Source organism: Marmota monax, unplaced genomic scaffold, assembly GCF_021218885.2.
Source record: "Marmota monax isolate L192 unplaced genomic scaffold, Marmota_monax_Labrador192_F-V1.1 WCK01_AAM20220418_F8-fsc00103, whole genome shotgun sequence".
Classification (NCBI taxonomy): domain Eukaryota; kingdom Metazoa; phylum Chordata; class Mammalia; order Rodentia; family Sciuridae; genus Marmota; species Marmota monax.
Window position 1 is genome coordinate 3,271,524 of NW_026694286.1, and position 24,034 is coordinate 3,295,557.

General features: G+C 37.8%; 1 protein-coding gene across 7 annotated transcripts in view; it reads right to left on the bottom strand.

Moving 5' to 3' along the window:
- The window catches only part of Zbtb14 (zinc finger and BTB domain containing 14), a 38,567-nt gene that overhangs the window by 12,841 nt on the left and 1,692 nt on the right, over window positions 1–24,034 (bottom strand). For 4 of the 7 annotated variants that reach the window (XR_006856821.2, XR_006856818.2, XR_006856820.2 and 1 more), the window contains exons 2-3: window positions 22,910–22,993; window positions 19,464–21,328 (exon numbers count right to left, since the gene is read on the bottom strand). Coding sequence is in view for 3 of the 7 variants with exons in the window: in XM_058586421.1 (XP_058442404.1) it covers window positions 19,985–21,328; window positions 22,910–22,912 (1,347 nt within the window). In the remaining 4 variants the exon portion in view is untranslated. Of the gene's footprint in view, window positions 1–14,782; window positions 21,329–22,909; window positions 22,994–23,512; window positions 23,745–24,034 lie in introns of those variants that run through there. The other 3 variants (XM_046467434.2, XM_058586422.1, XM_058586421.1) reach the window with 2 other exon arrangements.

Consider the following 24,034-nt stretch of genomic DNA (forward strand, 5'->3'; position numbering starts at 1 on the left):
ACAGAGGCAGTTCATTTCCAAATGAACAGTGTGTGCGGAAGAGAAGAATGGAATTAGGTTTATGTTTTGGAAGGTAATTGTAATAAACCTTTTAAAAGCATATAAATCTGGAAACATCGTAGAGAATGCATTATACTGGGGAGAGGGAAGCTAACTAAAAGTTAGTCAAAAACTTTTTTTTGTACTGAGGATTAAACCCCAGAGCACTTTACCACTGAGTTACATCCCTAGTGTCTTCCCATTTTTAAAATATTTTTTTCTTTTAATATATATTTTTAGTTGTCAATAGACATTCATTTTATTTATTATATATGGTGCTGAGAATTGAACCCAGGGCCTCACACATGCTAGGCAAGTGCTCTACCACTGATCCACCACCCCAGCCCCCACTTTTTTTCAAGTTTTAAAATTTGAGAGTGTCTTGCTAGGTTGCTTAGGGCCTAGCAAGTTGCGGTCCTCCTGCTTCAGAGCCCAAGTTACTCAAAAAAATGCATTTAAACTACAAATAACAATAGTGCTTCCAAAATTATCCTACATAAAACTAAATTTCAGTATCTCTTTATTGGTTTTGCTCCTAATGCGAACATGAACATTTGATCTAAAAATCATCCTGTAATGAAAAGACTTTAGGATCCAAGGCAAGTGCTAACATTCATTTCTATTAATTGGCAATGAAAGGATTTTGTTAGCGGATACATTGCCTGTCTTTTACTTTCTATCTCATCCTTCTTTCAAGGACATATATCAATTTAGCTTTTGCAGGAATTTTTAGGGTGGATTGATATTAGATTCATTTTTAACATAATTTAATGATTCTCAACAGTTATTTCTATAAATAGATACCAGAAAAATGCAATGTTGGTGGAAAAGAGCACTGGAGTGGAAAAGGCTTGGTTCTGGAGCTGTCAGTGACTACATGAGATGTATGAACTGTTTAGGCTTCTCCCTTTACTGAGCAAGACTTTGGGATTGGTTTATTTCTAAAGTTTCTTGCAAAAATACTTAACACTATTTCTCCCCAGTACTTAGAGCTTAAAGCCCTGATAAGACCGAGTGTTCATTTGAGCAAGGGAGCCAGAAGGTGAAAGATAGGAGTGGAACAGAAAATGTAAATACAGGAGTATGTTGAGAATGGGTGTATGTTACTTCTACATTAGTTCTCACCAGTTCTTTCCTAGTTCATGTATGCTTATGTATATGTGTTTGAATAATATATAAACCCCTAGGTAAAATTTTAAAAACCACTCCCCCTCTCCCTGATGCTAATTTCAATTCTTTTTATTAGAATCCCACTTAAACATAGACAAATTAAACCAACTTATGCTCATAACTCTTCTCTAACTAATGTAGCTGCAAATTAAATACAAACCAGATTTCAAAACCAACAAAATTCAAATGAACACCATGAATTAAAACGGAATTATGATGTGTTTGGCTGAAAATAAATTACTCCCACACAACATGAATATTGTAATGATGAGAAACAACACTCTATATTCCCTGTGCAATGCCTACAGCCCACTGCAGACTCTTGGCTGGTGGGCTTCTTTCTAGAATATTCACATATTTCTGCCTCTATCCATTGAAGGTTTGTCTGCCAAGAGCTTCTTGTGTTTCTCTATCCCTACTGCACACATAGTATGCCAGTTGTACTTCTGAATTTAAACATGAAATTTAATTAAATATTTTGAACATTAAAAAAATTCTTTTAGTTGTAGTTGGACACAATACCTTAATTAATTAATTTATTTTTATGTGGTGCTGAGGATCAAACCCAGCATCTCGCACGTTCTAGGCAAGCACTCTACCACTGAACCACAACCCCAGCCCAAATATTTCAAATATTGATAAGCAATTGCGAGAAGAAAGAGACAGAACACTTAAAAAAAAAAAAATTCTGAGCTGGGCTCGATGGCTCACACCTAGGATCCCAGAAACTTGGGAGGCTGAGGCAAAAGGATCACAAGTTCAAAGCCAGCCTCAGCAACTTATTAAGGCCTTAAGCAAGTTGGTGAGACTCTGTCTTAAAATAAAATATAAAACCTAGCTGGGGTTGTGAATCAGTGGTCAGGTACCTCTGGGTTCAATCCCTGGCACTCCCTCCAAAAAAATATTCAGTTGGATGTCTTGAAAAAACTGAATGGTTAAGTTATTATACTATGTGTTAGTGAGACAAACATAAAACATAAAATATTGGTCAAAAAATTCCAAACATCTAGAAAATAATTATTGCCTTACAATGAATTTAAGTTCTCTATTTTAAAGAAATAATATTAGTGTATGAATTTTGTGCACAGAGATGTACACAAAGATTTAGTCACAGGGTGGCTTTATACACAAAAAAATTAAAACATTTTCAATAATAAAATTTTCTATGTCATATGGTGATGAGTGTAATGGCTGATGAATCCCCACGTGGAGGTAGCCTGGGTGGTACTGAGTAAGATGATCAAAGATGGCCTCCTTGATAAGGAGACATTGGAGTAGTGACTTAAAAGAGTCCAGAGAGTGTGATAGAAGGGACACTGGATTTTACATTTAGAAAAAATTCCCTCTGGCTATATGTGCAGAATAAACTGCAAAGCTGTGGGGCAGGAACAGAAAGAGGGATCCCTGTTAGAAAGCCGCTGCAATGTTTTGTTTTGTTTTTTCTTTTTTAAAAAAAACTCGGCACTTTACCACTGAGCTACATTCCCAGACCTTTTTATTTTTGTACTTTGAGATAAGGTCTTATTAAGTCACTGAGGCTGGCCTCGAATTTGTGATCCTCTTGCCTCAGCCTCCTGAGTTGCTGGGATTATAGGTGTGTGCCTCTGCCCACAGCTAGCCATTGTTACATCTTGACAAGAGACAATGGTAGCTTAGAGCCAAGGAGGTCAGACTCTGGAGACATTGTGAAGGCTGAACCACAGTTCATATGTGGAATGGGTATGTGATGCCAAAGAAAGAGAATAAGCTTAACATCCTCAACAACTGGATGGTGGGGCTTCCATTAACTGAGACAGGAAAGATGTGTGGGGAAGAGATTTGAGGATCAAGACAGAAACGTGGTTTTGAAAGTTGTATTGGAGATGTCTAGTGGAAATTAACATGGCGATCATATATGACATAATATATAGCAGAATTTCTCTCCAAGAGCTTTCCCTAAATTTGAATTTGGTGCTCTTGCCTCATGGTACATTCCTCACCCCCTGACACACACCACCCTTACCCCCTTTGCATGAAATGGCAATTCTTTACTCCCACCAGATTATTGCTACGTGAGGTAAGTATTCTCACACGAATTCCTAACATGTACCACAGAGCCATATGTATGTAAATTATTGTTTCCAATAAGATAAATATTTAATTGAGAAGATCCTACTAAGATATTTATATTTGGGAATGAAATATCATTAGTGCTTGCAACTCCTTTGAATCTCATGTCAGCAAATTCAATACTACAGTCATGTGTTGATTTGTTTCCAAACTTGACAGACTGTAGATTTACAACTCAGCTCAGAATTTGGAAGTTCTCATGTTATTCTAGTTTAAAGGGAAGGCATTCAAACTTCAGATTTACTGGTTGACTCTATGAGTTACAACTGATAGGCCTGAGAGATTTCTGCCAATACTAAGATTTTATAGATTCTTAAGAAATTTCATATTGAAATAGTTATTAGGACTTCTGGCTATAAGTGACTCATGAATATAGAGAGATATTTTACCTACTTTACTACCCAAAACTGCTATTCAATAACAATAAAGGGGTTTTTCCAAAAATATCTTCCAGAAGGTGTAAAGTAGGTCTCTGGATTTGTGGTCAGCTAAAGGGAGATGTAAAAACCAGAGCTATAGTAACAAAGTGCACAGTGTGGAGAGATGATATTTCTCAGCTTTCTTCTTCAGATTCCAAGATCCTGTCCGAAAGAAATTCTCCCCAAAACAGGAGATTTGAAAATAGTCTTTGCAGCATTTGATCATATTAAGAAGGACCTAAAGATGCTCACACTAGGTGTTAACCAAGTGTCCTAGACAGATCACTAGAGAGTTAAACCCACAATTACAAGACCCTTCCACAGGCTCAGGAATTTCCATCAGCTCTCAAGTCCACCTTTAGAAATTCAATGACAAACAAATATTACCAGTCATCCCCAAACAACCCTCTAATATGAAGATAAACACCAAGGCAAACAACTAACAAATAAATAGAAAAAAAATAATTTGGAAGAAATAGATGATTGATGAAAACAGAAGAACATTCAAAAAACAAATGGCCATGAGTACATTTGGAAAAATAAGATTTTACAACCATAAAACAGAACAGGATGTCATAAAAAAGGAGAAGATAGAAGTTGTTAAAAATAAATAAACAGAGCTCATGAAAAATCAAAAGGATAGTCAATCAATAACCAATGCCAAATGATTTAGATAAAAATTAAATAATGGGGCTGGGGCTGTAGCTCAGTGGTAGAGCAGTCGCCTCACATGTGCGAGGCCCTAAAAGAATTCAACTTCATACATCTATTTTTAAAAAATGAGAAAATTAGAAATTGGAAATGGCAGATTTGAGGAAGGCTGCATTTGCCGTTGCTCTGTGGCTAGGGATTCAGGCAGCAGGAGAACGGCTTGTCAACAAGGTGAGTAAAAGAAGGAATTTCCTGAAATTCAATATTGGACGTGCAGAATTTCAGCTGCATTGAATAAAGAGCAAGAAAGAGTACAAGTCAGTGGTGGCAGTGTCAAACGCTGCTGGTTCACCGTGGAGGGGAGGGATAACACAGAGAGAAATGCGAAGGACAAATTTGGCCCAGAAGAAAACTGTAGATCAGAGAAGCAGCCTGAACTTAGCTGACCCAGAAGCTGCACAGAGATCTAGTGTCTGAAAAGTGCTCTGTGTTTCTTGACCGGAGATGGAGAGCTGAGGCAGGAGTCATCTTAGGAGGCCAGGGCTGCGGCTGCTGCTGTGGAGCCAGATCACAGCAGACATTGCCGTACTGTCCCAACAAGCAACTACCACGTGGCTAGGGTGTACCTGGAAGAACATGAGTGAAACCCGCACAGAGAAGATGATACACAGGGGAATTCAGGTCACAAATATAGAAGAGAGTGCAGCATGCTCTCTCTTTGAGACTGGTGGCTCATGGGACCTGCTGAAGGGGCTTGGGAAACTGAACAGGCAGGTGTGAATACACCTAGGGACTGAGCCCAGGAAGGGCCAGTGCAATGCAGAGTGTGTTGAAAGTTGGCTGTGAGTAGAATTCTTGGAAGTTTCCTGAGATCCAGGCTACCAGCAGAGATCAGCATCTGCCTGGCCCTAAGGGTGTATTGATCTAATCTCTCCAGAGCAGATGCCACTTAAAGATAAGTCCCTAAGGCCTGATTAGATCTAACTAATCAGAACTCTCCCAGCCATCAGAACTCTCTTCAGAGCAGTCTCACCCTGGGAGTGCATCCATCTGGTCTGTCTAGACAAAATTCCAAACCGCAGTATGTCCCATTCTGTTCTACCTTCTACTGGTAAGAAGGGAAACTGAGAGCTATTTCAATCAGCTTCAATTTCGGGCCACTCCAGATGGTATCTCAGTTAGCAACACAAAAAGAAGAAAGGTTAGACAAAACACAGCCCTCCTCCCATCTTCACCTGCACAAAGCACCTCCCTGACCCCTCACAACGAAGAAATAGAAAGGAGAACAGTCAGGAATAGGCAGTGACCATCTATTCTCTTTTTTTTTTTCCTACAGTGTCTTTTTTTTTTTTTTCATCTATTCTCATTGATTGTTTCCTCTATGAAATTCTTTCATTTTTCACTAAGAATCTTTTTTCTTTTCCTTTTTTTTTCTGTGGTGTTCTTGATGTGCTCATATATGTATGCTTTTCCTTTTTTGTCATTTATTTTTTTTTAATATTTTTTAGTGTTGACGAACCTTTATTTTATTCATTTATTTACATGCGGTGCTGAGAATCAAACCCAGTGCTTCACACATGTGAGGCAAGCACTCTACCACTGAGCCACAACCCCAGCCTCATCATTTATTTTTTTTACAATAGTTTTTCCTTGTCCTTTGAGGGTTAGGGTTTTTGGTTTTGATTTGTTTTTATTTGTTTGTGTGTAATTTCATTCATTTATTTTTCTCCACAAACAGCCAAATCTTCTTGTTCCCTCTTTCTCCCCCCCTTTTTTTTTCTATTTTCTCCCCTCCTTTATAACCATCACTGTTTGCAGATGATATAATGCTATGCTTAGAAGACCCAGAAAACTCCCCCCAGAAGACTGCTGAAGCTTATAAACAAATTCAGCAAAGTAGCAGCCTATAAAATTAACATATAAAAATCAACAAATTTCCAACAATGAATCTGCTAAGAATGAAATCAGGAAAGCAATCCCATTCACAACAGCCTCAAAAATAGTAAAATAAAATAAAATATCCTCTTATCAAGGAGATGAAGAACTGTATAATGAAAACTATTGAGAACACTGAAGAAATTGAAGAGGACACTAGATGGAAAGACTTCTCCTATTACTAGATAGGCAGAATTAATATTGCTAAAATGGCCACATGACCAAAAGCATTATATAGATTCAATGCAATTCCCATCAAAATACCAAAGAACTAGGGGGGGAAAAAAACAGTTCTAATATTCATTTGAAAGACTAAAAGACCCAGTATAGCAATTCTAAGCCAAAAAAGTAAGGCTGAATATGTCACAATTCCCAACTTCAAATTATACTACAGAGCTATAGTAACAAAAACTGTATGGTACTGGTATAAAAATAGACAGACCACTGGTACAGTATAGAAGAACACAGAGACAAACTCAAATTTTGGACAAAGGTGCCAAAAACATATATTGGAGGAAAGAGTCTTTTTATCAAATGGTGCTGAGAAAACTGGTTATCCATATGTAGAAGAAGGAGACTAGGTCCAGTTATCTCTCACAAAAGTCAAATGGATCAAAGACCTCAGAATTAGACCAGAACTATGTAACTCCTAGAAAAAAAATGAAGGGCCAATACTCTAACATATAGGCACAGGAAATAACTTTTTCAATAGGACCCCTAAAGCTCAGGAAATAATGCCAATATTTAATAAATGGCATGACATCAAATTAAAAAGCTTTGTACAGCAAATGAAACAATTAATAATGTGAAGAGAGAACCTTCAAAATAAGAGAAAATCTCTGCAAGCTACTCTTCTGACAGAGGATCCAGAATACATAAAGAACTCAAAAAACTTAACACATACCCCCAACAACTCAATTAATAAATGGGCAAATCAAAACTACACTGAGATTTCATCTCATTTGTTAAAATGGCAGCCATCAAAACATAAACAATAAATGCTGGAGAGGATGTGGAGAAAAAGGAACACTTTCAAACTGTTGGTGGAATTGTAAATAGTAGAACCACTGTGGAAATCAGTAGGGAGTTTCCTCAAAAGATTAGGAATGGATCCACCATATGACTCAGCTATACCACTCTTCAGTATTGATCTTAAAGAAGTCAATGTACTATGGTGTTACATGCATACCCATGTTTATATTATAGTAGCACAATTCATAATAGCCAAACTACAGAACTAGACTAGGTGTCCATCAACACATGAATGGGTAAAGAAAATGTGGTACACATACACAATGGAGTTTTATTCAGCCATAAAAAGAATGAAATTATATCATTTATAGGAAAATGGATAGAACTTAAGAACGTTATATTAAGCAAAATAAGCCAGATTTAGAAAGTCAAGGGTCATATGTTTTCTCTCATATGTGGAAGCTAGAGAGAGAGAAAAAAAAAAGAAAAGAAATATGGGGGGGGGGATTGCATGAAAATCAAAGAGAGATCAGTAGAATAAAGAGATCAGGGGGAAGGAGGAGAAGAGGGAAGGGAAGGGGAAATACTGGGGAATGATATTGGCCAAATTATATGGTTATATTGTATGCATGAACAAATATGCATAGAGGATAATAAAGTAAGTAATAAAATATTCAGAGGACCAGTCTAGGAAAACTGGAGAAAGGGAAAACAAAAACGAGGAAGTCATAAATGAAATAATTCAAGAAAACATTCTAAAACTTAGGAACATGTTTTCCAGATTGAAAGGAATCACCAGTTTCTGGTGTAAAAACCCAAACCAAGAAACATATTTCAGAATGTGGGGAACATGAGAAGTAAGAATAGTCCTCAAATTTTTTTACTTAATTATTTTTTTGTTTATCTTTTCCCATCCCATGTATTGCAATTTTATTTTTAAGAGATGGGGTCTCTATGTTGCTCAGCCTGGCCCCAAATTCATGGGGATTCTGGAAATCTTCTTGCTTCTGTCTCCACAGTAACTGGGACCACCACATCTGGTTTTCTTCAAGCTTTAAAGAAAGAACCATTTATAGGTTACAGATAAAGTTTGAGAAATCAGAATGTCTTCAGACTTCTCAAGATATTTTCAAAAATTTGAAGATAGATTATACATTTAAAAAACTTGGCACTGGGGCTTAAACCAAGGGGGTGCTTAACCGTTGAGCTACATCCCCAGTCCTTTTTATTTTGAGACAGGGTCTTGCTAAGCTTCTGAGGTTGGCCTTGAATTTGCTATCCTCCTGTTTCAGACTCCCGAGCTACTGGGATTACAGGCAAGTGCCACTGTGCCCAACAGATCATACATTTTTATTTATTTATTTTTTTTGGTACCAAGGATTGAACTCAGAGGCACTCGACCACCTGAGTCACATCCCCAGTCCTATTTTGTATTTTATTTAGAGACAAGGTCTCACTGAGTTGCTTAGCACCTTGCCATCGTTGAGGCTGGCTTTGAACTCGTGATTCTCCTGTTTCAGCCTCTGGAACCTCTGGGATTACAGGTGTGCACCACTGTGCTCAGATAGATTATACATATTTAATACCTACATTTATTTAAATTTTCATCCTGAAAGAAGATGTGAGATTTTTAGAGGAGTGATCAAAGATATTATTATTTATAGCAATAACTATGCCCAATGTCCTTTATGTGATAACAGCAACATGCCATCTTGCACACTGTAAGTCTTCCTGAACTACGAATCTGGAGAGGGACAGGTCACCAACTGCCTCTTTCCTACGTGAGAGACACAGTAAAACCTTTGTTCTATAGTCATTAACAATCCTTTGGGATGTAAATGACTGGTTCTGGGGCTGTGTGGTTCATTTTGTCTTTGAAATTCAAACACCTACAGAGATAAGGCTCTATACCATGCAGTTATGGATAGTTTCTTAACCCAGGTGCCATTAAAAGTTCCCAGGAAGCCCTCATGGTACCGAAACATGACATTCTTCATTTCCTGATAGATTATTTTCCAATCTAGAATTCTATCCCCAGTGAAACCATCAAATAAGTGCCAGGCTTAAAAGGACCTGAAAAAGTGCAGCTTTCATTCCGTCTTCAGATGGAGGATGTGCTTCTCCACCAAAGCAAGGGAGTGAGTCAAAAACAGCCTGGGACCAGAAATGGGAACACAACTCAGGAATAGAGTGCTAGGATCAAGCAAAGGAAAGCCCTGAGTAACTTCAGTGCCCAGGATCCTCTCAGATAAGAGTTCCTTCGAAAAGTTGCAAGAGAATATTGCACCCTTCTAACATAATGACTGGAGAGATTTAGGAGGAGAATTTAAGGTAGCATCAGTGCTGTTCACAGAGAAACTTCAACAAACAAAAATTACTAGCTGTAGGGAAACAATTTTGCTAGCAAGAAAAAGAAATGATAGTATGCTAGGTAGCTAGTTGGAATATATTTATGTAATCACAACAATGTAAACCATAAATTTTGATTTAATAAAACTATATTAGAAACATAAAAAGAATACAAATGTGATATGTAGGAGATATATAGGAGGAAAAGATGGCCATAGGAATAAGTCGACAGATTGAAGTTTAAACCTAAAAAATTAAGGAAAAGCAATATCCACTTTTACTTACAGAAATAGAGGGAATCACCATATTTGGTAACTAAAATAGCTGAAATTGAAGGAGTTTAATCTTTGTCACATAAGGAGTTAGTCTCCAATTCCTAGTAAACTTATTTTCCTCAAGATAAACATTATAATTATTTTTCATAGAGTGCTTTTTCCAAAGAATTTTCCCATCTTTCTACCTTTCTATTCATCCTCTGTAAGAGTAAGATAAAACTGAACTCCAAGGAGTGACCTATTTTATTTTGAGGCAATGGGATTTGACCTAAAATAATAATGTAAAGCATTAAGCAGCAGTTTTTCCCTTTCTCTTTAGTGGGGGAGGAGGTAAGGTGAGGAGCAGGTCATGGGGGAGAGTGGTACATAGGAAGACCAGAACTCTATTCATGTGACTGATGTGTAATACCTTTCAGCTCTGGAATGTTTTCCAAGACCTCAGCTCTTATTAAATCCAAAAAGAGGCACAGAGCAAATGGCAGATTCTGACCATAGAGACAATTTCTTCATGTGGAAAGGGGTGACAGAAGAAAAGATCAAAGAAGACAACAGTGAAAATATTTGCATGGGGGAAAAAGGAGAAGACTTTAGATTCAGGCTGGGGAAGGAAGAGAAGAAGCTGCTCAAAGAGAGAGGAGCAAGATAAACAGAGATTTGGGAATTTTTTTTTTTAACTCAGGGGCACTAAACCTCTTGATCTACATCCCCAGCCCTATTTTGTATTTTATTTAGAGACAGGGTCTCACTGAGTTGCTTGCCGCGTCGCTTTTGCAGAGGCTGGCTTTGAACTCGTGATCCTTCTGCCTCAGCCTCCAGAATTGCTGGAATTATAGGCAAGCACCACCTTGCCCAGTGTAAACAGATTTTTAAGTGCTGTTTTGTACTTTATTCCCGTGCTGGCAATACTCAAGAAAGCTTCAGTGAAGATCCACATTATGTTTCAATACTTTTTATACTTCTTCTAACCTAGATGCCCTTTAATGAATAGATTAAGAAAAACTGTGGTATATATACACAATGGAATATTACTCAGCAATAAAATTATGGCATTTGCAGGTAAATGGATGGAGTTAGAGAATATTATGCTAAGTGAAGTTAGCTAATCCCAAATAACCAAAGGCCAAAAGTTTTCTCTGATAAGTGGATGCTAATCCATAAGGGCGGGGTGGCATGGGATGAGTAGAGGAATTTTGGATTGGGGCTAAAGGGGAGGGGGCTTGGGGATAGGAAACATGGTGGAATGAGAAGGTCATCATTACCCTATGTACATGTATGATTGCACGAATGGTGTGACCACAATTTTTGTACAACCAGAGATGTAAAAAATTGTGCTCCATTTGTGTACAATGAATTGAAGAGCATTCCACTGTCATGTATAACTGATTAGAATAAATTACTTAACTTAAAAAACGATTTACACTTCTTTTGGATGCATCTCCAAAAGCTGAGAATGACCTTAAAATAGGAACAGGAATGCCCAGATTTACTTAGTGTAGTTTGAATTGTTTTGCTAGGAGCTGTAACAGTGTGGAATCATCTGTATTCTTTCCATTTGGCAGTTCTGGAACTGCCAAAGTTCTGGAGTACTAGGAAATCTGGATCTGTGATCATTCTTTAGAAGTTAGAAGGCAAGAAAACTTCAAGTCATTAAATTTAAAATGCCTTAAAGTTATTAACCCAACTAACTAAATAATTACAGAATAATAGGCTTAAATCCTGAAATAACCTTGAAGACCCTCTAATAAAATCCCTTCCTTCAAGCCAAAGATATGGATCAGGGAGATGAAATCAGTTGCTCATAGTTCATATGGCAAGTTAAAGACTAAGAAAAGACTTGAAATCCAGATGTTCCATCTTTTCATTGGTTGAAAATAACAGTGAAATTAGTGTCTGCCATGTGTATCAGTCTGTTTTCTGTGGGCAATAGCAATATTATGGACAAAATTATCAGTAGGCATATTTTTTATCTTGTTTCTGGATGTTCAAAGTTGAGGGTATGCATCTCGTAATGTCTTACAGGCAGAGTCCCAGGATGGCACAAAGTACCACACAGCAACAGACACAGAGAAAGAGACAGAGGCAGAGACAGAGATTCTGCCACCAGAATTCAACCTTCAGTCACTGGGGCTCACCCTAATGACCTTATCTCAATTTAATCACATTTTAAAGACCTCCGTGCCATACACACACCTAGAGACATCATAGTAGGATTTTTACCCTTTAGTTGGTTATGAAATGTCCCTCAAATGCCCATATGGTAAAGGCCTGATCCCCCAGTCCATGTACCATTAGGAAGTGATAGATCCTTTAGGAAGTGGTGCCTAGTGAAGGAAGTTAGGTCACTGGGGCCATGCTTAAGTGGGTACCATTACTCTAGCCCTTCTTCTCTTTGCTTCTGGTTGCCATGAGGTGAACAGGCCTCTCCACAGAACCCTCCTGTCATGATGCACTGTGCTGCCACATACCCAAAGCAATAGGGACAAGGGACCATGGACTGACTATTCCAAAATTGTGAGCCAAAATAAACCTTTCATCTGTTTTAGTAGGTTACTTCAGGTATTTTATCAGAGTAAAGGAAAGCTAACACACTTAACACCTCATAAAGGGTATTGGATGTGGGACACGATCAAACCGTATCACCATGCGTAAGAACTTTCCACCGATTATCTCACTTAATTCTCAAGACTATTGTCCCATCTTACAAATGAGAAAAGTGAAATTCAAGAAGTAATCTAATATCTTGCCCAAAATTTTAGATTCGGGAATACACTCCCTAACTACAAATTCAGTTGCTATGGAACAAGGGTAGAATAGATACTGGATGGTAACAAGTAAATAGTCATACATGGTTAAAACATTAAAAAACAACAAATTTAGGAACTCGGGAGTTTTAAAGTCATCCCTTACCTCATCACATTGTGGACTAATTAAACTACTAATGTACCACTTTCACATAACTCACAGATGTTTGGAAAAATATGATTAATTATATAGTACCTAAAATTAATTCACCTCTACTGTTTTTCCATTCTTTTTCTCAGCCCCACAGTTTATGATAGGGTATCTAGACTATTAAACAAAATCTTATTTACATGAATGAGTACTGATCCAGTAGCCTTCCAATTGGGTTAATACTTCCTGTTTCATACTGGCTGGAAAGTGACAGAAAGAACAGAATAGCCAAAACATTTCCAGACTTAGAAGGAACAGTAGATAGGGGCTGGGGTTATGGCTCAGTGGTAGAGCGCTCGTCTAGCACATGCAGGGCCCTGGGTTCTTTCCTCAGCACCACATAAAATAAAATAAATGTATTGTCTCCAACTACAACAAAAAAATATTTTTTTTAAAAAAAAGAAGGAACAGCACCTATACATACCCTTCATTTAATTAAATATAAATAGCCCAAGATTGAACTGTGATTAGGTTCTCCAAATATTACACTTCTGTCATTCTGTTTGAGTTCAGTAATATTCTAAATTGATTATATCTGATTTTAAAGTCAAATTTCTCATCTATGACTTTTGGAAGAAAGGTGAGTTTATCTTTTAGAATAAGCAACAGTGGTGTAATCTGGGCAGGGAATCACCATTTGCATTTTGGCAGATGAAATTTAGAAAGATTATGCAACCAAGCCAACTAGTAATGAAGCTTGCTAGCAGTGGAGGTGAAACCTGAATCCAAGTTTCCTAACACCTTCCAGGGATAGAAAGAAGTCAAAGACAAGAGGAACAGGAAACCGCTCAACATGGGTGACCATTTTCACAGTTTCTTTTGGCCTTGGGTCTTTTGGGGTCACCTGGGCTCACTGTATAATGGAACATATGAAATTAACTGGTAACTTTGCTACTACACTGCAATCATCCATGACATTATATCTGCAGATTTTCGTATTCAGGGACAGGGTCTTGATCTGAAGCAAGGTAAAACAAAATTGGTTTACTATCTAGTTTCTTACATGAGATATTCTTGTAGAAATCAAAATATTAGGACCAATTCAGAACAGAAACCTAGGGGCAGCTGTTTGCATAAATGTCTCTCTCTCTCCATCCCTTTGTACTTCCTGCCTAACATCAGACAGAGGTCACTCAGAACACACACTCAGATACTCCTTTTCTAGTGTGAGGCTGAACAAGGGTGACTAAGGGCACAGGCTCTGGGGGCAGAGATGGACCTGTTCTCCTGTCCTGGCTCTGGGAAGGGCTCTACATTGGGCAGGATTTCCAATTTTGAACTTGGTGTCTTTATCACTAATGACTACCTCTGAGTTGTCACAAAACATAAAAAGAGATTGTGTATACAGTGCCTGACGCCTGGTAAATGTTCAACACACACATACTAGGTTTGATCAAAATTGATCCTCTTGACTATCTCCAGTGACAGGTTCAAAGTGAGAAGTGAAAGCAAACAAAAGGCAGCAATGACCTTAAAGAATCACCCATGTCTGTCCTTACTGAAAATAAAAAAGGACTATGTTCCAAGTATAGCATAGGGCGCTTTCATAGAACTGTCAAACTGACAGGCAGCCCAGATGTCCACCTTTTCAGATTCCCATGAGCTTATTTGCTATGCCAACCTAAACACATTGCTATCTTTGACTGGCAGTGGGCACAAACTGACTCTTTGCCCTCAGCCACTGGCGAGCAGACTTGCTCTTGATGCATCTTCCCTTCAAATTTTCTGAGTTACGAATGCTCTGGTCAAAGCTGCTGGCACCCCAGGTTATCTATCATTTTTCACTCCTCTATTTTTTACTTGCATCAGTATCTTTCTTGATGCCAAGTTCCACTATTTTAAAAGAAATAAACCTTAGTCTCCCGTTACCATTCTTCTTCCTGAAATTTAGTATCAATGAAGAAAACTAAGAATCATTTTATGGAAATATTTAATAAATATATTTTCTCAGTACACATTCAAAAATTCCACTTGAGAATGGTGTATTTTGGTACGACTAAATCTCATGACAATGTATGAAACACCCTTAATTACTTTCTAAGATGTGTTCCTTTAACTGGACTAAAATACCACATATTTTAAAAAATAAGTATTCTGCACATTTATGATCAATAATTATTTGTAAACATTTGTAAAATTCAGAAAGGTAAGTGTTCTTTCCAGGACAATAAGCTCCAGGAGGGCAGGAATGGAGTTGTTCTTGTTCACTGTTGCATTCCCAGCACCCAGTCCAAGGCCAGACAAGTACAAGGCATTCTATGAGAATTTGTTAACTCACACACTTTAACCTTACTCTATACACTTTTGTGTAAAAATTAATGGAACTATCCTCTTAAAAGCAAAGTGTTAAAGGGAAATTGCATGGAAATGGAAGGAGACCCTCAGGGTTATACAAAAGAACATACAAGAGGAAATGAGGGGAAAGGGAAAAATAATACAAGGGGGAGAAATGAAGGTCAGTAGAGGGGGTAGAGAGAGAAGAGGGGAGGGGAGGGGAGGGGAGGGGGGATAGTAGAGGATAGGAAAGGTAGCAGAACACGACAGTCACTAGTATGGCAATATGTAAATCAATGGATGTGTAATTGATATGATTCTGCAATCTGTATATGGGCTAAAAATGGGAGTTCATAACCCACTTGAAGCAAAGTGTGAAAGATGATATATCAAGAACTATGTAATGTTTTGAACAACCAACAATAAAAAAAAAAAAGAAAAAAAATTTAAAAAAAAGCAAAGTGTTGTAGCGAACTGTTATTCTGAAACCAAAAGGAAAAAAAGAATTCTAGGGTAGTAGTCTAAGCACTTTGGAGAAAGCAACAGACTATCCTGGAATTTATACAAACCAGAAAGGCAAAGTCTGGGTGTGGCCTGAAATACATCATTTAGAAAAGCATAATATAAAAATATTTTCTAAATGCATGACTCCATGTATGAGACTCAGATGGCTCTCAAAATTGCAATGCTGGCTCTGCCAACATGTTCCCCAAGAAAAGCAGGAAACCATCCAGAGGCCGGTGTTAACTCTTGACTACATTCCAATGACCTACTTAAAAATGGATAAATGATGAAAGACTAAGATGAATACACATATTTTAAAACAAAGCTGTAAATGGGTGGAAGCTTACAGAAATGCTAAGATAAACAGCTTCTGTAGACGTTTTCAGTTAAGACGATTTTAAAAAGTTGAGTCTACAATTCAGGGCCAGTGATTGTAGAGCTGACAGATGCCAAAGGCAAAGAGAATTAAGAACAGCAGGGAACATTTATGGAGCACCTAGAGCGGCAAATGCTGGGCTAAACGATTTGTATTTCTATCCTCACAGCAGATGAGGTTAAAAACCCCTGTATCTACTTTAGAGAAGATGAAATCAAGGCTCAGGACAATGAAAACTTGTCTATGTCTATACATTAACTGATAAGTACAAATGATCAAAACCCAAGTTCGACTAGAAAAATCTTTCCATTAATCCACACTTCCTCCTTGTTACACTTGAAAAAGTCAAATGAATGAATATCGGTAACTGAGAATCTCAAAAATATCGTGAAAATATTCAACAGCTGAAATCTGTTACAACTCAGATAAACTACATCTAGGGTCCTTGAGATGAGATCAGAACAGTAACCCTGAAGGGCACCATAACTAACAGATGAAGGGCAGAGGCCACTGTCAGTTTTTAAAGGATACATAGGACAAGAATGAGAAGGGGTACATATACGCTGTTAGCCAGCAGTCAAGTCTCTTCTGCCTTTGTATCACCAGGATCCTGCCCAGTGGCTCATGCAGGATGCTCAGGAGATGTTGACTCATTATTATCTTTAGATGCAGGATTAAAACCTTCAGTCATGCAGATGCAAGACTAAAACCCTATTTTGAATAATTTCATGGGGGGAGAAAGTTCCCAGTTATACGGGAATATACAATAATCAAGACAGACTTGAGAGGAAAATGACACTTCTCCATTCTCCTTTTGGGAAGTCATGGTTCCCTGACTTTTACTATTCAAAACTCAATACTACAGTGCTTATAATTCTAATTCAACTACACTTACAGTCTGTTCACAGCAGTTATCATCACTGACAATGCTACTACAAGAGAATGAATTCCAGGTTCCAAATGACTGAGTTACAGTATAATCCATTTAATTGGAAACTACATACACTTACATCATTTTCTCTCATTTCAATCTTTTCCTCCAACAAAACAGAAGTTAGTGTCAAGTTCATTTGATAGCACTTCCGTAATTTCCAAACACTTTAAATTAATGAGCAAGTTAACAGAGGCAAATTACCTGCTGCAGTTTGGGTTTTAAATGTTCTCCAAAAGCGCATCTGTTGGAGGCTTGGACCTCAGCTCATGACATTATTGGGTCATGGTGGAACTTTGCATGGGACCTAGTGTGAGGTCTTCAGGTCTTTGGGGGCATGCCCTTGAAGGGCATCTTCCTCTTCCTAGCTTTCTGGCCAGAGATAAATAGCTTTGTTCTGCCATATGTTCTTTTGATATGGCACCATGGGCCCAAAACAACTGGGCCAACTGATCATGGATTGAAACCGCCAAAACAAAACTTCTCATCAGTTGAACATCTCAGATGTTTCTATAGTAACAGAAAGCTAACACATTGGCCTTCAGTTAAACTTCCCCAAATCCTCTTTCTTCATCAGTACCAGTACAATGCAAGTTGAGTACAAAAGTTAACATCAAGTTTATGGACATTCTCTTTATACAAACAGAAAAAGTAGCAGTGAAAAGGGAGTAATATTGACATTTAGAATTTCCCTTCCTCTTATGTATGTAGCAGATGCAGGGTGAGCATATTTCAGAATTAACTCCCTAATATATTAGAGATACCCTTGAAGAATCTAACATGATGGTTTCACTATCCAGGAGACTATTACAGCCAGAAGGATGTGAAGAAAGGCAGTTACTGACCAGGTCTTAGCACACAGAACAGCTGTCAGGTTATGACTCTGCTGCCACTAAAAGAACACAAAGAAAACATGCACCCAAATACATACAGGAACCCAATGCCAGTGGTAGAAATTGTAACAGAAATATATTTCTCATGCAAAATAGGCCAAATGACAAATACCTGCACAATACAAATAAAGATCTGAAAATTAAACTTTCTCTTTTGGGGGTACTGCCATGATTCTGTGGTTTCAATGGGTGTCAATCCCATGTTAAACTTGCAATTCTATAAAACCGTGATTAAGAGTATAGAAAGCATATTTTGGAAGAAACCTGGGTGTGTGAAAGATTGCTATGAAAAAAATGAAAACAGGAATGATAGAAGTATACTTTCTTTTATATACAAAAATGAAGGCCCAAAATATGGTTGTTGAAGTAGCTATCAACAAGATGTTAAATTATTTTTCCTTTGCTTTGGTTAAAACAGCCTTGGAACAGCAGTCAGTTCCCCTTCTACTAACAGCATATAAACACAGTGACAGGACTACTTTTAGTACAGAATAAACAACTTTCAAGAAAAGAAATTAAATTAATTTTAAACTAAATTAAACATTTTTACCAATAAATAATTTCTTTTAAAGTAGCATCTTCATCCTACAATCTCGGGCAGAACATATACACCAATTTAAAAAATAAAGTTTCTCCCACAATAGTCATTACAGGTGTTAATGTAACAAGCTATTAAATGAAATTACTTTAATGTACTTAAAAAAAATTCTAGCAACCAAATATGAATTTTAACAGTTGTCATTTTCTACAATTGTACATATTCTAAAATAATTGACTAATACTTTCTTACAGAACATAATTCAAACTATTGTTGGCATTTCAATATATTCCTAACGAAATGGTTAAAAGAACATTTAGTACACCAAATGTGAAACAGAATTTATAATTCTGATTTACAGCTAATAAAAGGCAATCAATTCCTATTTAAACTGTAACCAGTGATGAAATATACTTCAATAACAAACATTTGGTCTCACAATCTTTAATATTGGTTAAAAACAGTCTGATGTTTGTTGCTCATGGAAGTTACTTTAATCCAATGTGCAAAAAAAGGTGCAGCCATCTGCTTTTACTTGAAATACATAAGACCAACACTACTATTTACACACTTAGAAGATTTTTAAATTTACTAATTTAAGCAAGCATATTGCATCTCTTTTATGGATAAATCATGTGCCACAGAGAGCCTAAAAGCTGGATGACATTCCATTAAGCCACATAAATGTTTCTTGTCCTAATTTTGAACCTAAATATAAATCCAATTTCAAAATCAATTAAGAATTATTTTGATCTAATAAGTCTTGGAATTGTTGCACATATGAAAACCTTGTCTCTGAGAGCTTTCACTCCTCTCACCACTGGTCTACTCCACAAACCCCCACTTGTTGCAGAAGGACAATGCCCCCAAAAGAGGAACCTGTGAACCCAGCCCTAAGCACCAGCATCCTGTGGGTTCACAGGATGATGTAGTACGTATGACTACAGCTTTTGGGGTAGATATGGGGCAATCGAAATGGATGAAGAAACACTTCAGCAAAGCAATTATTACCTGTGCACAAAAATAATGTAAAACATTGACAGAAAAAGTGAATAAAACAAATATAAATCTAATACCATTCTGCATTTCCAGAACTTGGTTTCACACTTGCGCAGTGTTCTTGGTCAATCACCCACCAGCATTTTCTGGGTCTGTATGAAGAACGTTTATTAAGTTATTCAAACTGCTGTTTTGACCATAAGTCACGTGTGACTATGACGATTAAGAAATCAATTTACTCGATTATTACTCTGTGCAGTGCACTCACAACGCGAGTGTAGAGGATTAAAAATAGAACAGAAGTCTCTCACCTCTAAACTGGACATAGGAGTTCTCAAATTAAAATCATAAAAAAGAAAGGGAGGGGAGCTTACTGGCAACAATAGACTAGACAGGACACTGAAACGGTTTGGTCAGAACTTAGGAACGTAATTTCCTTGACAAAGTTCTAAAAACACCTAACCAATCACTGCCTTATGTCCAGCAAGTACACTGCTCCATTCATTTCCATGAAAACATAATAACTGGCATTCGCTGATCACGATCAATGTAGTCCCAGTCTCGGCTTCCCAGGCGCAGCACTCGGGTCCTGCCACCTCTAGCTACAGGCTATTGTCTCCAACTGCTGCTCGGCTTCTGCAGCCATGGCTGCGGCCTGCAACTGTTCAGTCTCGCTCTGGATGGCACTGGGGGTAACCTGCTTCCTCTCGCTGTGCATATTGTTCTCATGTCTCTTCAGATCCGATGCCTTGGCAAAGGCCTTGGTGCAGGAGCCACACACAAAGGGCTTTTCGCCTCTGTGCCTCCTTTCATGGTCCTTAAGGTGGGACTTGTGTTTGAAGGCTTTGTCACACATGTGACATGCGAATGGTCTTTCGTTACTGTGAACTCTCTCATGCTTCTTTAAGTCTGGGGCACGAATGAATGATTTTCCACACACCTCACAACTGTAGGGCTTATACCCTGTGTGGATTTTTAGGTGTTCCTTCAGGTGGGCCTGGGTGGTGAACCCTTTTGTACACATTTCACATACAAATGGCCGGTCTGCGGTGTGAAGTTTCTCATGCTTCCTCAATCTGCCTTCATCAGAAAATGTCTTACCACATGCTTGGCAAGCAATCTGCTCCCGGTGGTGACCATAAAGTAAATACTCAAACTTCATGTCACTGGTGGCAGTCCAGCCTGGTGTCTGTTCATCTTTTACCTCACTCATTCCATCATTAAATGTTAAGGCTTGAGGGGTCTGGGACCCCAAATCTTTGGACTCTGGGGTCTCCATGGATTCTACTTCCTGACCGTAGCAATTTACTTTTCGAACTTCCTCGCTCCCCAGCTCTTTCAAAATCGCTTCCTGAACCCTGAGTGTAGTCGTAGGTGACTTGCCGTCCTCTTGACTTGGGGGGGTGCCTTCTACTGTGTCATCTGAAGGACTGTCATCCTGATCCCCGATTTCTTCCACATCATCATCCTGAGTGTCAGCAGTATCTCCAATGGGGCGATTTATTTTGAGGCAATATTTACTCTTTGATTGGCCATTATTTTCATCAGGACTAGATACATCTCGCTTCTGAGAACAGAGTTTATCCAAAAATCTGATACCAAGAATCTGACCTGATGACATCATTAAGTTAACATCTTCCTTTTTCACGGAGATCTTTGCTGTGTACATGTAGTTCAGGACCTCTTCAAATATATCAGAACGAAGAAAATCTATCTCTATTACTGAAGAGCTATCTACCTCAAGCTTCTTGAAAAGCTTTTTAAAGTAGGTGCTGCAGGCGGCAAGAACACATCTGTGTGCTCTGAATTTCACATCTTCAACCACAATAGCAATATCACAAAATTCTCCTTCCAGGCGTTGTTCATTTAGTGTTTTCAGAAACAGAGTTTTATGATCATCGTCATTGTATTTAATGGTTTCAGACATACTGATGAAAAACTCCTATGAAAACATTTTTTAAAAAAGGAGTTTAGTAATCATGAATAATACTTCATAGAGAAAACACAGGCAGATTTTCATTTTATGACTGATTTTTGGAACCTAGCAATTTCAGAAAGTCAATGTTAAGGATTGCCCAAGAATAAGGGCAGAAAAGACTGATGCCAACTGAGGGATTTCCGTACCGTTTTCTGTTTATCTTCAGTGTACAAAATATTTGTTTACTTACAAGATCAATAGCAACCTTCACAAAATACATGCCAAGCATTATTCTAGGCACTTTATATATTTTAACTAAATTCATGTCCAAATAACCTTGACTTATTCTACAGCCATTTAGTGAAGAGCTAGGACTCAAATGCAGATAATTTAGCTTCAAAATCCATGCTTCTAGATAACCAGAGGTAATCACAACACAAGTGAACCTCAAGGTTTAAGAAACAGTTTGGAGGCAAGAATCCTGTAGACCTGTCTATAGAATCTACTCTAATACCACACACAGAGAAGAGTTTCTAAAATAACTTAAGAGCTCTCAGTGCAAAGTTTTCTATACAGAAGAGAAAACCGCTGACACAGAACTAGAAAGGGATGTCATTGCCAAAATACGCAGTGCTGTCTTCTAGTTTTTCCATAACAGTTTTATGTCACTCCTAAATGAGGGTCAAGGTTTAATGTGACCTAAGAGAAACAGATGACTTCTGGGAAAATAATGATGAGTGGCTTCATTCCCACTGGTCACTAACTGCCATCCAAATAAAAGTATCATCAATATTGGATGCACAGGTTGAATCTATTACCTGAAGTGCTTGGGACCAGAAGTGCTCTGGATTTCAGATTTTTTAAATTCTTGCATATATATAATATGAGATATCTTGAGGTTATGACCCAAATCTAAACATGAAATTCATTTGTTTCACATATAACTAATATATATAGCCTAAAGGTATTTTTATTTATTTATTTTTGAGTACTGGGGATTGAATCCAAGGGCACTGCATCTTCAACTACATCCCCAGCTCTTTTTATTTTTTAAGACAGAGTCTAAGTTGTTTAAGGTCTCACCAAGTTGCTGAGCTGGGCTTGAATTTATTATCCTCTGCCTCAGCCTCCAGAGTTGCTGGGATTATAGGTGTACACTACCATGCCCAGCTGAAAGTAATTTTATATAATAAATTTAATAATATTTTAAACAGAATTTCATGGTGTAGTATTTTCCACTTGTGGCATCATATCAGCACTCAAAAAAGTTTCAGATTTTCAAAATATTTTGAACTTCAGGTTTTTGAATTAGGGAAACTTGACCTGTTCTTGCTAAGAATTTTGAGTTATTTTACAAGAAAAGAAACTTAGAACTAGCATGAAGGACCTCTGTCACAATGTTAAAGAACTAGTCTTTTAAAAATAAGGTGTCCTATTTGTTCTCTTAAAATAATTGTTTTACTTTTATTCAACATAATATAAATGTGAGGAAAACACAATTTTCCCAGAGAAACAGACTGCTATATATAATCAGAATTGAAAATATGCATTTTATAGCGAACACAAAATGATTTTTTCAAGATTTAAATTCAAAGGTATAATTACCATGAACAACTCAGGCAATTATCTTAATGCCTTAAACGCCAAAATCTTCAGATCAGAATAACTCTGATCAGGTGCACACCAGACCTACAGAGAAGAAGATAAAACAAGAGTGAGGTAACATCTTTCTCTATTTTGAATTCTCAACTAAGAATGTTGTCAAGAATTGAGTTAAATAATAATAATTTAAAAAAAAAAACCCTCCAATTTTTGTGCCTCTTGACCCACTTCACACTGGGAGTAGCAAAGTGGGTGATGAGTATCAGACCCAGTTCTGAACAGATATGGACTAGAATGGGTGAGGACTGGGCACAAGAGACATGGAGGGACTGTACACTGCAATAGGAAGGATGGGTTGGAGAACCGTTAAGGGATTACTCCTCATTAGCAAAGCCATGTCCACACTTGTACACATGTGGACCACTACACAGATGGCAAACTCCAATAAGTAGCCCTTACCCCCATCATTTCCAGTTGGGTATGCAACCTTCTACATTTTCCTCTAGGCTTGTACAAACATATACATGCACTTATATAAAAAACAGACAAAGCTGTACAAGCACACATGTAGCATGGGAGGAAAGAGTAGCTGTTTTCTTTACACACCTGTGTGATATCGAGCACACTTGTCTTTAAGATTGAACTTGTGAAATCCTAGTATTTTATCTCTATCCCCACAGTCTCAAAGAAATTTAGCTTTTTAACTCTTATCCGAAGAACTCTTTCCTGCACTCCAATATCTTAAAAACCAAAACTCTTCCTCTACTAAACCATGACCAAATAAACTGGTATAGTAGGAGCACAGGACTGAGCTGTAATACAGTCCCACAAAAAAAAAAAAAAAAAAAAAAACTGATGCAAACCTCTAACCTGAAGACCAAAGTTCCCTCTATAGAAAACACTAAGCCAACTAGAATACTAGGGGGGGCGGGGGGGGGTCTCATCTGCAGTGTGAAGGCTGGGCAAAATTATTTCTAAGGATGCTTCTTACTTGACCATTTTGCTCCCTGTTCTTTAGGGTCCCCAGGGACTACAGTCACCCCCAGAGAGAGGGCAGTCCAGGGAGAAGTTTCCTACCCTGTCAATTCCTACTGATGTAACTCTTGGGGCTTAGAAAATAAAAGTGCA